The sequence below is a fragment of the Maniola jurtina genome, chromosome 12 (genome assembly GCF_905333055.1).
Source record: "Maniola jurtina chromosome 12, ilManJurt1.1, whole genome shotgun sequence".
Lineage (NCBI taxonomy): Eukaryota > Metazoa > Arthropoda > Insecta > Lepidoptera > Nymphalidae > Maniola > Maniola jurtina.
The window spans coordinates 8409450-8426660 of record NC_060040.1 but is presented as its reverse complement, the minus strand read 5'-3'; the positions used below and the strand labels follow the sequence as shown (position 1 = coordinate 8426660).

Below are 17211 nucleotides of genomic sequence, written 5' to 3'. Positions count from 1 at the left end.
TGGAACGGTGTCAAAAAAGTCCTGAAAATACCCCTAAAAAATCCCAACTCAGTTATTTACCCCCTAAATCTGGGGGAAAACCCCTAAGTTGGGAACACTATAACAGTGACATTGACCACCGACCAGAAACAAAAGACATTGACATTCTGTTTATTACGTTGACATTCAAAACTTTACATAGACTATAGAGTATTACTCTAATTTTTTTTATTAACTGTTTTTACGGCTCTGGATTATCACTCTCATTATGAGATTGTATTAGAGTGTACGGGAGCTGTATGTCTGTGTGCTCGACCGTAGCAATAGGGAAATTTCCCAACCGAGCGGTGTTGTGCTCGGTAGCGCCAGCTGGGCCGACGGGTATGCGTTGAAACTTCTATATATAGTGCAATTTGGTAAACGCTCTGTCCATGCGATTGAAAGTTGCGTGTTTCTCCTTGTATTCCAATTAAGCTACCCGTGCTGCCATTTAGGCGTAGGTCGTGAGTTATCAGGCTGGGGTTTGTGTTTCGAGCGTTGTTGATTGATTGAGTTTAGAAGCGACGTCTTCTTGCGAATGTGGCAACCGCTACAAGAGCATAAATTCACAAGATATTCGCCCATACGGCACACCTAGCATTCCTGTTATTCCTATAATCATCTGTGGTTGTTTATAATAGTCTGTCAGTCCGACAAGGCTCTTTTGGCACTTGAGTGAGGGCGCATATGCCGACACAGCAAAGCGAAATAACAACAAGATATGGCTAGAACCCAGAGCCGTATAACCAGCTAAAAAAAAGTCAGTAAATACTTAAGTTGGCGGGTAATTTAAAATCAGAAATGAGAAAAATAGAACCAAAGGATCAAAATAAAATAAATGTAATATCAATTTCTCATATACACTTTTATTTAAAAAATAGGGTGAAAATAAATTATGTTACAACTATCAGGCAATAAATAGAGGAATCTTACTCATACACGGTAAACATGATTATATAACGAACAGTGGTAAAGTTTACCACGCGTAAGCCAGGCCGAGTCCATTAGTGTAGGTCATGTGGGACACCGCAGGGGCAGCAGAATATGCCACACCTAGGAGGCCAGTTGCTACCTGAAACATTTTATTTAATTATAGATACCAATCTCATTTTGAGACTAAATCTGTATACTCAGTAGTGGGCCGGTATGGGTTAATCATGATTTTGATGATAAATTCGCAATCTAAGCAATCATTATTGATGCCCTTTTAGAATCGTAATCCGTTCATGGACGCAGGGGTTTTCACGGTGATTTTGTATCATTTTTGTTTTCTGTACGTTAAACATCCATTTTATGTTGTTTTGAATATCTAGGATATTCTAAAATACATAATCGACCGCTAAATTCGTATGGAGACCATCTTCTATTTTTTCGGGTAAACCAAATCCACGAGCTTAGCTTCAAATTTCGTATGATTATCATCACACGAACCAAAATTTTGAGGGGGAGTAAAAACATCGCGAAATGTTTCGTGTAATACACACTGCATGCTTAGGCCCGAACTGCCCTGACGGACTCTGTGCGTCTCGATGTCGAGTGCCTGTCGGGCCGCTACGGCATCTCGAAGTTACTATAAGTACCTATTATGTGGTTAAACAAAATATCCACCAGAAATTAAGTTTACTTAACTTACCCTTGGAGCCGCAAGCGGTGCGGCGACGTGTGATACTAGCGGTGCAGCCAGACCGTGGTAAGCTGGTGCGATGGCCACTCCTGGGTTGCTCACGCGTATGTCCGCCTTACGCACGCTGGAGAATGGAGTGTCAATCGCTTTTGAGTACGTTGACACCTGATTAAAAATCAATAGATTTATTACATACATTTTTTTTAAAGAATATTCTCCCCTCTCCCCTCCAAATAAGCGTAAAGCTTGTGCCAGGAGTAGGTACGACAATAATGCAATGGGTGGGGTTTGAACCGCCGACCTTTCGGAATTCAGTCCGCTCCTCAACCGTTGAGCTATCGAGGCTCATTTGTCGACATCTCAACACAAAAAAATAAATAAAAGGGTCTAACTTAATTTTCTCTTTTAGTTTAACGTAACTTGGCATTTGAAATGCTGGACTCGTTTGGAGCTTTAGTCATTCTTTTAAGTTACCTGGCATAAAGCTGCTGATACACCCTTTTATAATTATTAATATCATATCAGTTTCTATGATTCACCGATCATTTAACCCCTTTGCAGGCAATACGGTTTTCAAGGAATGTATTTTGTACGTAGAGTCATCATCATCATCCTTTTATGTTGCCTGTCATAGAGCTGCCTATACGCCTTTATATAAGTTATCGGTTTCCTATGATTTATCGATCATGCGCCGCTTTTCAGTACAGTTTTCAAGGTTTGTCATTTGTATGTAGGTAGACTCATCATCATCATGATCGACCCACCACCGGCTCACTACAGAGCACGGTTCTCCACTCAGAATGAATATATGTAAAGTAGCACAAATATTTTGTACAACAAACCTGTCCCAAGTTAAACGGCGATCTCAGTATATTAGAATGTTGTGAGGCAATAGCAGGTTGCGCGGGATAGGAGCTGTAGGGGTTCCAGCCGCTGTACCCATACGATCCGTAGTAACTGGCTGGTGCTATAACACCTCCCTGGACAGCCACAGCTACACACGCCAGTAGAATAAACTGTGGAAATGTAAGCCATTAAAGTTATAGTCAAATGAAAAGGCGCAAACTTGGGTTGCAGCATACAGTTTATCGTATGAGTTACACTGCTAAAGAAGTTTATATTACAGCAATCTGCTTAAAAGTGCAGTCCATAGTCCACTGAGCAATGGACGTATTCTACTTCATTTCAAGTCTTTTCAAGCTATGTTTGTTACAGTTAAAAGTTTTCATTACCTACGTCCTACATCATCATCATTTGCTCATAGTCCACCACGCTGGACAAACCACATTGCCAGACTTCACACACCTTAGAGAACATTATGGAGGCATGCAGGTATGCAGGTTTCCTCATAATGTTATCCTTCGCCGTGATATTTAATTTATTTAAAAAACGCGCGTATCTAACTCCAAAAAGTTAAAGGTTGGGTCGGGGGCCCGAAATCTGACCCCTGACGTTCTGAATAAGAGGCCGACCAAGGCCTTCTATCGTACCTATTAAATATTGTTTTGTAAAATTATAAAAAAGTATTTCAGCTTACCTTTAGCATCATTGTTGGTGTTCCTAAGCTTGCTTGCGATATGCTGTCCTATAGGGCCTGAGGTAAGCTTTTATAGTACCGTCGAACAACTTCAACTTATTAACGTACGTATGATAAAGGACATGTGAGATAATAAATGATAACACATAATATTACGACAAATCTTTAGGTATTGTAGATATACCTAAGCCTTGATGTATAATTTGTAGAGCTTTGGAAAAAGCCTATCGAGGTGTGGCTAAACAAGGACATTTATTATTTCTATTCATTCATTTTAAATAGATATCTACTTACTTATAATAGGTACATAACTCAAAATTTAAAGAACCTCCGACACAAAAATCTCTATAAGAAAACTAGAAAAGAGCTGATAACTTTCAAACGGCTGAACCGATTTTCTTCGATTATAGATAAGAACACACTCGATCAAGCCACCTTTCAAATAAAAAAACTAAATTAAAATCGGCTCATTCGTTTACGATGCCACAGACAGATACACACGTCAAACTTATAACACCCCTCTTTTTGGGTCGGGGGTTAGAAACAAAACACCAAATTATATGACCCAAGTTAAGATTGGAGTCAGGCAATCTAGAAAAAAATTGCATCATGCTACACGTTAACTTCATGATTCTCTTCTCGTCCGTTATCGCCAGTGATTCTGGTAACTGGTTGAAATTGAACAAAAAGCGGTTCTAGTAATATAATAATTGGCCGTGAATATCTGGGGCAGGTCAATGTAGAATTAATATAAGTTATAAATAATGTGACAATGTACTGGCTATATAATGCACTCATGACTTCATGCATTATGTAGGCCATAGTATCGTCTACTAGTATGTTTTTTTTATTCAAATACATGTTAACCCTTGACTGCAATCTCACCTGGTGGTAAGTGATGATGCAGTCTAGGATGGAAGCGGGCTAATCTGGAAGGGGTAGGTATGGCAGTTTTTATTAAACACCCATACCCATATGGTTCCTAGTTAATACACTGCATCGTACTGGAACGCTGAATCGCTTGACCGCATGGTTTTGGCGCTAGGGCGGTAACTAGTCATGACCAAAGCCTCTCACCAGACCAGAGCAGAGAAAATTTAGAAATTATAAAATTTCAAATTTCCCCTGTCAGGAATCAAACCCGAGACCTCCCACTAGTAAGACCCCAACGCAGCTAGTATGTGCAGAAGTTTCAAACAAAATGTCGTAGGAAGGTATAATACACTTCGCAGTTATGGTGGATGGAGATGTATTATTGTATATAAGACCTGTTACGTGTATAATATTGTTTTTCAACAATCGAATATTGTTTTGTTTAAGGTTAGGTAAAAGTTGAAAACAATGTATCACAAACTGTCACCAAGGATTGCACCTGCATCCTGGCTAACGCGCCTGTGGCCGTGGACCAGTCGCATAGGCTACATAGTAGGTACATACCTAGGTATCGAAGATTTCAAACTGAAAAGACAGTGGTTCTAATGGACTAAAAGCACTCCACGACTGCGTCAGCTGCAATGGCAGAAGAGTGCAGGTTCAATCCCTAATGATTCCTCAATCATTTTTGATATGTATTAAAAATTTATTTTGGAACTAGCTGATGCCCGCAGCTTCGCCCGCGTGGATTGGTCAGATCCCCTGCAGCATCAGGATTGAGGAGTTGGACTCCAAATTTTTTAGGAAACAATGTCGCAAAGTTCCTCTATCGATTAAAAAAGAAATGACGCAAATCGGTTCAGAAATCTCGGAGATTTCGGTGTACATAGGTAGAAAAACACAACTCTCTTTTTGAAAGTCGGTTAAAAAAGTAGCCTATGTTACTCCCTGGTCAATTCTCTACTTGTCTCTGAAAATCCCGTCAAAATCGGTTCAGCCGTTCCCAAGATTAGCCTTTTCAAACAGACAGACAGACAGACAGACAGACAGACAGACAGACAGACAGACAGACAAAAATTTTAAAAACGTGTGATTCAGTTATAGTATCGTTCAAATAACCATATGACCTTAATATGCGGTAGTTATTTCGAAATTACAGACAGACACTCCAATTTTATTTATTAGTATAGATTAGTATAGATTGGTAAGTCAATAGTATGAAGTATCAGGAATCCACTAACCACACAAAGATACAATAGGTAATAGGTATCCTTCATATTTAGAAAAGGTGCGGTCGGTTTTGTCTTGTAGGCTTTATTCATTGCGTGACCTAAACCCGTCAAGCCGACATAAGTAGATTACTGATAATAAATAATACCGACATTCATGTGTGTACTGCATTTTAAGATCCGGTCTAAGAAAATGGGCATACAAACAAGTTCCACAGGCAAGTACTGGTAAGTTAAGACATTCTTGAAAATTATCAGCTAGATATTCTAATTCAATTTACAGCTTAAATAGTTACAAACATGATGAACAGTTTCATTGAGACAGGGAAAATTCCCGATAAGAAAATAGAAAACTAGCGGATAAGTGGGACAAAAATATCTAAAGTAACGCATAACGGTTTCTTTAATTAGATACGTCAAGCTATCCTTCCGACCATAAACACGGTAACAACTTAGTTTAAATCTATCACTTAACATCGACACACAAGCATTTGATAAATGAGATGATTTTTCCTAAAGTAGCAGTTTTTGTTTTACATGTTTTGTGTATTGACGCTAAAAAATGGTATTTGGTTAAAGACAACAGTGATTTTCAAAAACTCAATCAAATGGAACCTCAAGGCAGCGTTGAAAGTGATAACACAGAACACTATATTCCATTGATTACAGAACGAAGACATAATAGAAGAGAAGAATACAAATATTTCTCTGCAGATGATCAGGAATTCAGGCCGTCTGATCCATTGCAAATATCTTATCTAATGAAAAGAGGTCAGAAAACGAAAGATGTTGTAGATGACCTTAACTCTAATTATAAACCATCGGAAGTAAGGAATAAAATTATAAATTCTAATATTGTTCACATAAACAAACCAAGACGTTTTTTACGGAGACGATGTCCACAAATAACGAGGAAACCAAAACATTTGAATTCAAATACAACAGCTGAAGGCCGATTTTTGGAGGTGTTCGAGGTGGTCCAATTTGACCACGTTTCTTGCAAATCGAATACTGGGTTGGATGGTACCTGCTTGCATGAATATGATTGTGAGAAGAGTGGTGGAACACCAATGGGACCGTGCGCAGATGGATATGGCACTTGTTGCGTGAGTAAGTAAAATTCGTGTATTTTGTTTGATTGTAGGGAATGGTGCAGTACCTAATTATTATTATAGCCTAAGCAGTCCCACGTAAATAGAGCTAATCTACTTTAACTCAGAAGGGCTGGGCGTTGACGTGATGAGTCAGGACTTTAAAAAGGGATCATTGTAATAATAATCTGTAAGGGAGTTTTTTAACAACTATCGCCAGCGATTTTAATGTAATCACACTAATATTATAAAGGCGAAAGTTTGTATGTGTGTGTTTGTGTGTGTGTGTGTATGTTTGTTACTCCTTCACGCAAAAACTACTGGACGGATTGGGCTGAAATTTAGAATGGAGATAGATTATACCCTGGATTAGCACATAGGCCACTTTTTATCCCTGAAAATCAAAGAGTTCCCAAGGGAATTTAAAAAAACCCACATCCACGCGAACGAAGTCGCGGGCATCAGCTAGTAATTAATATAATTGTAAATATGTACTACCTATTATTGCATACCATTATATAGTGGTAAATACACTATGACCTGAAAACTTTTGTACATCCTATAATTATTATAAACCGTGTATTTGCAATAAATTAATTATGATTGTCATTTATTTTAAAGAAGGTAAAAGATTAATATATTTTAATATAATAATTTATTGATAGTAAAAACATGATTATTTGTCTGCTTTTTCAGCCCTTTTTAATTGCGAAGGCCGCTCTTCAGCAGCGGTTGGATGGTTTAATAATCCTGGATACCCATCACCGAGTTCAGACAGGCTGTCCTGTACGTTTACATTGGATAAATTTTCCGCAGACATTAAGCAAGTACGATTGGACTTTATACATTTTGAAGTAAGTACCTATAATATTAAAGGTCACTATATGTAGTTCTTGGATATCTACTAACATACTTCTAAAATTCATAATAACTGAGTTGGTAATTTATTTATAAGAAACTTGTGTGAGCTGAACAATTTCAAGCTTTCCAGTAACATAAATCCACAATAATATTGTAAATGCAAAAGTGTGTCAATTTGTCTGTCTGCTAGCTTACAATGAAAAATATTTTTTATTCAATTTAACTTACTTATTAAGTACATACTTTTGTACTGTCAAATGCATCTACCACTGGTTTGGAATGCCTTTCCTACCAAGAACAACCAGCAAGAAACTCGGCGGTTGCTCTTGTCAAAGATTTAATACTTGGCTGTTACTATGAATGATGTTCATAACGATTATTTTTTTTAAGCTTTTACCACCTACAGATGGACTTTGCGAACTGGATCAATTTCAAGTGTTGGGACAGAATGTGAACAATTTTATACCAATTCTATGTGGAATCAATTCAGGACAACATGGTAAAGCATAAATTAGTCAGCCCTTTAGTAGGGACAACATAGGATTTATCTAAATCCTAAAAAGTTGTCAAAAAAGATTAGTTTGTTGAGAATACTTGTGTTAGATAACTCAGTTCAATGCGAACAGATCTTAACCTCAAGTTAATTTGTTAATCTTAACCCGAAGTTATTTGTTTTCAGTGTACATAGAAGTTTCAGATGGTCCATTAATTTTGTCTATGCAGACTGTTACGGAGGAAAATAGAATCTTTTCGATTAAGGTACGTATAACTGAATTAACCTAATAACTTTTGCTTTGACGTGAAGGAAAACATCGTGAGAAAACTTGCATGCCTGAGAGTTTTTTCAAAGATGTGTGAAGTCTGCCAATCCGCACTTGGCCAGCGTCGTGAACCCCAGTCCCCAACCCTTCTCGTTCTGAGAGGAAACCCGTAGTCAGTAGGTAGTGAGCCGAGGATGGATTGACGATGATGATGACTTTAGCTGTTTGATGAAAATCAGTTTAGTCTTTTCTTAAAATGAGACCGTAGCAATGATCGATGCAGCTTTTAGGGTTCCGTACCTCAAAATGAAAAACGGAACCCTTATAGGATCACTTTGTTGTCTGTCTGTCCGTCCCTCGTGTCTGTTAAGAAAATCTATAGGGTAGGTACTTCCCGTTGACTTAGAATCATGAAAGGCAGGTAGGTAGGTCTGTAGGTTTCACAAGTGAAGGAATAAATCCGAAAACATTGTGGTACATAACCGATCTTACTTTGAAAATTGAATACCAAGTGGGGTATAATATGAAAGATCTTTACGCGTATATTCTAAAACAGATTTTTATATATTTTTATGGATAGTAGTTTTTAATTTATAGTGCAAAATGTCGGAAAAATACCCGAATACGGAACCCTCAGTGCGCGAGTCTGACTCGGACTTGGCCGGTTTTTTCGCAATCGACCACTCACAATTTACATAATATGCCTCACATATTGATAGGGCCGATGACAAATTGGTAACTTTACCTAATTAATTCTTATTTAAATCCGCGTGTGGTAAGGAGGTAGGTAACTCATGTCATATGAAATAATAATAAAACAATAGATTGCGGTATATAATATGACGACACAAAACTTCGTACATCTGTTTAATTATTTATAGTTAATTAAATACCTTCCTACCGTCAAATATGAGTCACAACAAAGTAGCATACTCGTACACTGTTCAATGAAGAAGCATAAAGTTCGATTCGTAGTTGAATCAGATTTGGAACCTTGGATTGGTTACCTAATTCGGCCCAAGCTTAAAGCTACCTCCAAATCCGTGGACTATGACTATGTTTGATATTGTTTGGTAGAGTAGGCTTTATTAGCTGCGATTAGTATAAATTTATGTACCTAGGTAACCAACCGTATGACCTAATATTTACCACCCTTTCGGTCCTTCCGCCTAACGATTTATTATTTCGATACTAAATAGGTATGCCCGTATTTCTATACGACTGGACACCAATTGGCAGATGGCGTAATCATAGAGGCATAAAAGCACTGCATGCCCTAGTTTAAATCATTCTTATTATTACCTGCCATTAAATAAACAGTAGGTAATCTGGGGTGCACTTGATTTGAAGTGGAGGTAATCATCTGACGGAACTGACGATTACCTCCACTTCAAATCAAGTGGACCCCACTGCTAATTGGGTAAGTAAACTTAACTCAGCAGTTACCCAGTAGTATTTATAATTATTCTACCTTATCTACCTCTGTAGGTCCTAGGGGAGGTACCTAAGCTACCTCAAAAAAAAAATTGTAAGATTTTATTTTACCACTTTATTTGTCCTCATGATTAATATTATGCGTACACAATTATATATCCCTGCCAAATTAGAGCTTTCTAGTAGATACTAATTAAATAGTCTCGGAGCTAAGGACGGACGGACGGGTAGATAGATAGACAGATAGACGGTCATGGCGAAACTACAAAGGTTCCTTTGTACCACGGAACCTTAAAAACTTAATCAAGTAAGACCTAGTTAGGTATAAAGAGTAAGAGTATCATATGTGATTTTATATTCCTTGTTTTAACAGATAACGCAATTAGCACCGTCCGACGATTTAGCAGCCCCGACAGGATGTCTGCAATTCTTCAAGGAAGACCACGGTCATATAGAGTCGTTTAACCATCGAGAGAGGTCCGAAATTGGAATCGCAAGGACGCCAAGTTATCTTGTGAGATTCAAAACATATTTTTAACACAAATGTCAAAGTAAGGTCAGATTTAAAATAGCGTCGACGTATACCTACTACTCGTAAAACGATACCTATTGATATATGTTACAAAATGAACGAGTTTCGTGAGTATCTGTACTCTTTGATATTTTTTTTGTAATAAAAATAGCAAGCGAAGGAGCAGACGGGTCACCTGATGTTAAGTGATTACCGCCGCCCGCCGCCCTGAACGTTTGCAGTATGGTAACTACTTGGTATTGGCGGTTACTCTGGCGGGCTTTCAGGAATTTGTTGGTCCGCCCCTTGAATAACCTCATGTTGTAAGTAATCAAATGGGAACACCGCAGAAGGAAGTTGATTCCAGTTTGCATGTGCGTGGAAAAAAGGATCTGGCACAACGGGTGGTCGATGTGCATCAGGTACCCAGGTGGGGAGGGAGAGGGTTTTTATTCTAAGGAGGGAGATAATGTAGGTAAGTAGGTATTTAAGCCTGTAGGTACTGTGAACAGGGTCTCATGATGGAGCAAGAAGGTCACTGGAAATCAGCACTATAAAAAAGCGAGCCAAATTGAAAATTACCCCCTTTTTGGAAGTCGGTTAAAAATAACACATTAACAGGCATTCTGGCAAGCTGGGTTGGGTATTTCGCATGTCGAGGATGATTTAAATTTTTATTTACTTTTATTTTTTCAGAGTAATCTCAATTATGCCATGTGCATAGAAAGAGCAACAGCATCCTGCAGCATTACATACACAAACGTCGGGGAAATGCAAATAGTCAACTATGATACCGGTAAGTACCTACTTATAAGTATTTAAATCTCCATTAGCACCAGTAAATAAACTCCGGTTTAGTTATGTCAGACTAAGCAAGAGAAGAATAGGACCTCAAGAACATAATTTTTTTTTGTCTAGACCCTTATTAAATTGCTAACAGGCACAGTTTTGCGCCTTCTGCTACGAGACTTGGGTCTCAGAGGTTGGAGCTTCCAACTTCCAACTTCGCATATCCAAAGCAGCATTTTACATCATTACCTACTAGCTCCACGCCAAAGCAGAACGCCACGGCAGTTAGCATTTGAAAATGACCCCATATATCCATTAATTTTCATAGGATAGGAATTATTCTAAAAGAAAGTACCTACCTATGTAAGTTTAACTATTTCAAAAACGTTTCACCATCATAATTATTATAACAATAATAATCCAAATGTTGTATCAAAATAATAATATTATGAGCATGACCTCAAAGTTGAGACAACTAACTCTACCTACTGTTGGGTTCGCACCCCTATAACAATGGCGTGCAGGCTACAGAGGCATAAGTACACTGCTTACCCTAGATTAAAAATAGCTTTTTAATTACATTCCTATTCCCTAAGTAGTCTAAGTAGGTACCTACCTATTACCTAATCTGACTTCGAAACCTGTTCACGCCTCTACTTATATTGTAGGTACCTATAAATAATGTGTTCGTTATCAATATCATTTTGAACACATGACTCTTTCAGATGGTTTACCTGTAATACCACCCCAGCAAGCAGGAGTTGAAATTCTCAACTGCCCTAGCGACTGGTTATTAATAGCTGCTTTGAGGCTATGCGGTGAACGACTCAATGATGGTTCAGTTATTCAGGATTTTTCCTTGGATGCGCCAGTAACAGGTAAGAATCCTTGTTAGGGTTCCGTAGGATAGGCAGTACTTCTATACCTCTATGAGCTGCATGCCACTGATGATGACCCATTATTGATATTGCAGATGATGCAGCAGGGCCCATTGTGATATGGTTCAGATCAGACGGAGTTTATACCGGACGTGGATTTCGATTTTACTATCAACAAAACTCTTGTACCACTTAACACTAAGATAAATAAATAATAATAATAAATAAATCTTTTATTGTTTCACCATAAAATTACAACCAAGAATTAGGTTAAGCCACCTATTTAATAAGTAGTTTTTAGGTATAAAAAAAATAGATATATGAGGGTACCTACTTAAGAAAAACTATGGCGCCCCACATACAGCCAATCTGAAATTCGAAATATCATAGAATGAGTGTGTACTTCGGATCGCAAAATATTCAGATATAAAATCCGCTGTCCATCCGAAAAAATAAAGATATAATTAAGTACAAAGAAATATATAAATATATATAGAAAAAACCCGGCCAAGTTCGAGTCAGAATCGCACACCAAGGGTTCCGCAATTTTTTCCGACATTTTGTTCGATAATTCAAAAACTATTATGCTTAAAAATAAATAAAAATCTGTTTTAGAATGTACAGGTAAAGCCCTTTTATATGATACCCCACTTGGTATAGTTATCTTACTTTGAAAATTGAAACAGATTTTAATTATTTTTTTAATGATGTACCTAACCACAAATTCGCGGTTTTCAGATTTATTCCTGTACTTGTGCTATAAGACCTACCTCCATGCCAAATTTCATGATTCTAGTTAAACGGGAAGAACCCTATAGGTTTCTTGACAGACAGACAACAAAGTGATCCTATAAGGGTTCCGTTTTTCCTTTTGAGATACGGAACCCTATAAAATAGCCTTTTGTGATCAGAAGTCATTCGCACCTCAGATCTCTATAGACGCCCAGTCTCTTAAAAAATCTCGCTAAAAATTCAAGGATTATGATAGCAGATACAGGATAGCATCTATCGCTATCCTTGAATTTTTAGCGAGATCACTTATTAGTTTGTACAGACAGCATGAATGTATGAAATAAATAGACAGTTGATATTTGACATTTTTATTTTAACAACAAAGTTTGAATACAACAAAAACTTTGTTGAACCTAATTGATAAGAAATGCAAAATTATAAAACTGCATGTCTTGCATGCCATCTCGACTTGTCGCGTACTATAATGTGATAATTTACTTTTTTTAATCCTCTTATATTTTAATTTAAAATGATGAAAACTATACAAAAATAAAGTTTACTGCCCACCTTTTATGTAAACATTACTAAGTAAGAAACAAAAAAAAAAACTCTTATTAGTATAGATTATCAGAAATCAGCAATAAACCTATACAAACAAACAAAAATACCAATAGGTATATGTTAATAAATGTTAACATGTTAAAAAAAATGTTTCAATTTACAAATTGTGCTAACATTGCCTACAATAATATTAATTCCTAAATCTTAATACACTTTCTATGGATAAAAAGTGTGTTTCTAAAAATACAAAAATAAGACTAGACATGACCTTTGGTGCTTATATCATTGAGTCTTTTCTTTTTCTCCTTCAATATTTTGTTTATCTACCAATCCCTCCCTGACGATCTTGTGAAATGATAGCTGTACTGCAACCATGATTGCTCGGATGAAGCCCAAAGATAGTATTTGTAGAACAACCTGTGTCACGCTTTCTATTGTTCCACAGTATAAAATTGAAAGAAGATGCCCACTAAATCCGAAGACAGAGTATGTTTTTCCATTCTGAAACAATAACAAAAACAATGCTGAATATATTTTTTAAATTACTAGCTGACGCCCGCGACTTCGTCCGCGTGGATTTAGGTTTTTCGAAATGCCGTAGGAACTCTTTGAATTTCCGGGATAAAAAGTAGCCTATGTGCTAATCTAGGATATTATCTATCTCCATTCTAAATTTCAGCCAAACCCGTCTAGTGGTTTTTGCATGAAGGAGTAACAAACATACACACACACACACAACACACAACACACACACACACAACACACACACACACACATACACACAAATTTTCGCTTTTATAATAGTAGTGTGATGTGAAGTGTGATAGGTATAGCGCATAACTGAGTAGGCTCGGCGGTAGTGGAACGGTGTGGAAAGAATGACAGCCGCACCGTGCCACTACCGCAAGAACTTACTCAGTTATGCGATATGCCTGTAACTAATAAAGAAAAAACCTAGATAGATAACTTTATTGCAGGCAAAACATGAAATAAACAAGACAAAACAGAAACTGAAGGAATTGCTAAAAGGATGTATTATAGGTATTTTAAAGACCACAATATGGCATTATAAGCTTATTATTCTAATAACCGCCTTATATTGAAGTTAATTTATTTGGTTTTTTGCAAGACAAAAGTAATTGGTGTCAATCGATACTGATTCCATATATTGAGTACTTATTGTACATAGAGCACATGATGAGTCTTCAATTTTGTTCATAGAAAGATGCTATTGATAGAGTAGTCAAGGAGTTTTAAACATACACTTAAGGCTTGAAAATTAGAGAGAAATATATTTAACAAATCAATTTTTAACATTGTAGTACAAAGAAGTAGGCGGAGGAGTAATTATAATAATCTAACACGGCCCCGCTTCGCTCCGTTTCAGTGGAAACGCACCCTAATACTATGAATAATCTCAGGATTACTACTTTTAAGCCAATGTAAATTTTAAACATAATAAGGATGCACAACATACTTCCTCATCCTCTACTCAAGTAAACTACTGAATGGATTTGGCTGAAATTTGGAATGGAGATACATAATATCCTGGATTAGCACATAGGCTACTTTTTATCCCGGAAAATCAAAGAGTGCCTACGGGATTTTAAAAAACCGAAATCCACGCGGGCGAAGCCGCGGGCATCTTCTAGTATCAAATAAAAATGTATGTTCAATTTGTGCCATTGAAACCAATCATTTCAGTTGTGATGTCTGATTGGGGCATGACGTCAAGAAATATTAGACTTTATTGAATGACAGAGCAAACTTTTATTTGTGTTCAATGACCATTGCATATTTTTTGTAAAAGATGTATGTACTTAGAACAAAAATAGCACCCATTTGATAGTAAATGTGGCCTAGTACATAATATATTAATTAATTATTTACAGGTCAAGAGACAGACACTGTAGAATGTAGGGCTTTGCCGAAATGGGAAACCATAGAGTAAGAATATATTTTTTATTTCCCCCTAATGGACTCTATGTTCACCACAGCATCATTGAATAAACCTTTATCAACCTCCCTGGTGTGGTAGTGAACACTGTAGTCTTGCTCTGGGAGGTACTAGGTTTGATTCCGTCTAAATTGTCTTTGATTTGGTCTGATGGGAGGCTTTTGCTGTGGCTCATTACCAGCAAAGTGGTGCTGCCAAGCAATTCAGTGTTTTGCAAGTGCAGAATACCCAGCATCACAATAAGGGGTATGACTTTAATAAAACTGCTGTACCTCTTTGAAACTAGTCAACTTCCATCATAATTTTTTTAATTACATTTCATTACTTATAGATCCGCTTAGTGTGAAGGTATGGATTACTTACCAATGCATCTCTGAGAAGTTTTCTGCCTACTTCTTCCGCTGAATGTAGACCTCCAGACCCAGAGATCAGTTTTGTCTCTTTTGGTTTTGTCAACTCTTCATTTTTAAAACCAGGTGTGTCAGTGTCTGGTGGAAAGGCCAGTGTCAGTCTAACATTGGTACCAACTAACTCCATGAAAATTGATTCTGCTAAACCTCGAACTGCCCATTTAGCTGCTCCGTATGCACTGTAACCGTAAATACCTGAAATCAAAAGATAGACCAGTAAGTTCTCATATAATTTTTAAAAACATTATTGAATTTGAACTAGGTTCTTCTTTTTTTAAACTAGATAATACCTGTGGCTTTGACCACATGGATTTGAGTTTTTAAAAATCCTGTGAGAACTCTGATTTGGCAGGATAAAAATTATATCCATCCCCAGGAAGCAAGCTATCTCTGTACCAAATTTTGTTAAAATATGTCCATTTAACCAATGGATGGGCAGTGAAAAGCTAGCAAACAGACAGTGAATGGATGGAAAATATAGTTTTGAGATAAAACTGACAACTTGTTTGGTATCAGTAGCTGCCCTCTTATGTTCAAATGGAGTTTTTAATTTCATTGTATAAGTTTGAATTTTAACAATAATCTTAACTGACTACCTTATTTGTGCATAGCTTTTATGCTAAGCATACAAAATTGATAAATAAAGATAGTAGCACCTTTATACTTAAATAAATACATACAATTTTTAGCAAAGCTTATTTTTCAAATAAATATATTTCATACCCAACAAAGCAGCTTCTGTAGAAACAAACACAATCAAACCCTCATCACGCTCCTTCATCTTTGGCAAGACATATCTTGTGGGATATGCGGTGCCGAAATAATTCAGATCTATCATTTGCTTTATATCCTCCACTTTCATTCTATCAAACTGCCCGCAAATGCACATCCCAGCACAATTTACTAACATAAATATTGGGCCAACATCAACTTCTAGTTTGGAGAAGCATTTCTCAATAGAATTGTAGTCGGCAGTCACATCTAAGGAGGCGTACTGTATTTTCTGACCGCTATAGGGCTTACAGTGAGCACTAATATCGCTTACGGCCAAAATAAGTTTTTGGAGGTCGCGACCGACTATCGTAACGTGGGCTCCTAATTTTGCCGCTTCAGAAGCTATAGCTTTACCGATGCCGCTCGATCCACCGGTGATAACAACATGCTTGTTTTTAAGGTCCCTATAAACAGTCTTCTTCTCCAAACATTGGTGCAAAACCATTAATAATATGCACACTATTAATGTTAACCCCAAAATAATATAAACGAACATTTTTACCTATAATAAGACTGTACTTCCGTAACTCGCGCTTTAATTTATAATAATTTGTTAAATAATTTTCCACTTGTTTAAATAGCGCCCAGCCGGCGGCGCAAAGTTTAAAATGACAAAATGACATTGACTTTGTCGACGTCTCGCCGTGAATCTTGGATCTTGTCTGTGGATCTTGTACACATTGGAGTAAAGTATTGCAATCGCTACATTCTCGGTAAGTAAAGTGATTGGGCAACGCGAGTTGCGAGCCGTGACGTGAGTGAGTTCCTTTAGAATAGAACCCGAGGTACTTTGAATGTGACATTGGCTAATCTGTGTAGAACCCATGTAGAGCCAGACGAGAGAAAAAAAAAATTGTCAAAGTCAAACAATAAACAATGTTGCCAGCTTAATAAACTTAGTACTAACTAGCCATTTTTTACTTCATACCGCATAAAATTCAATTTTAGTGCCTACAATGCGTAATCTAGCTGTTTTATTAAGAATGCCTTCCAATTGAAACAAACATTATTACTTAATAAGAATAGCGTACCTACCTACCCACGATTTCAATGGAGAGTACCCAGATGATGAATGAAGAGGTCGTATTGCTTTTCACTTTTTTCGTGCGAGAGTTGAAACAATGATAGCAAATTATTATTAGACTAGAGGTTAGTTTAGTCATGGTTTAGT

General features: G+C 37.1%; 2 protein-coding genes across 2 annotated transcripts; one reads left to right on the top strand and one right to left on the bottom strand.

Annotated features, from left to right (window-relative positions):
* Positions 1–866: 866 nt before the first annotated feature.
* Positions 867–16685, bottom strand: LOC123870533 (3-ketodihydrosphingosine reductase). Its single transcript, XM_045913880.1, is given in 6 exon segments — positions 867–1090; positions 1652–1807; positions 2485–2658; positions 13158–13400; positions 15220–15461; positions 15990–16685. Coding segments are annotated over 6 exon segments (1458 nt in total). The 5' UTR covers positions 16537–16685; the 3' UTR covers positions 867–994.
* On the top strand, positions 5596–11881 carry LOC123870531. The gene is made up of 8 exons (XM_045913878.1): positions 5596–6391; positions 7069–7226; positions 7624–7732; positions 7913–7992; positions 9802–9942; positions 10636–10735; positions 11454–11606; positions 11702–11881. Exons 1-8 carry the CDS (start codon positions 5785–5787, stop codon positions 11800–11802), a joined length of 1449 nt encoding a protein of 482 aa, XP_045769834.1. The 5' UTR covers positions 5596–5784; the 3' UTR covers positions 11803–11881.
* Positions 16686–17211: the final 526 nt, after the last annotated feature.

Excerpts from the sequence above, each read along its gene's own strand:
- LOC123870531 (XM_045913878.1), top strand. The coding sequence starts at position 5,785 with ATGATTTTTCCTAAAGTAGCAGTTTTTGTTTTACATGTTTTGTGTATT. Across the intron at positions 7,993-9,801 it reads ATAGAATCTTTTCGATTAAG|ATAACGCAATTAGCACCGTC; the intron begins GTACGTATAACT and ends TTGTTTTAACAG. Across the intron at positions 9,943-10,635 it reads CAAGGACGCCAAGTTATCTT|AGTAATCTCAATTATGCCAT; the intron begins GTGAGATTCAAA and ends TTATTTTTTCAG.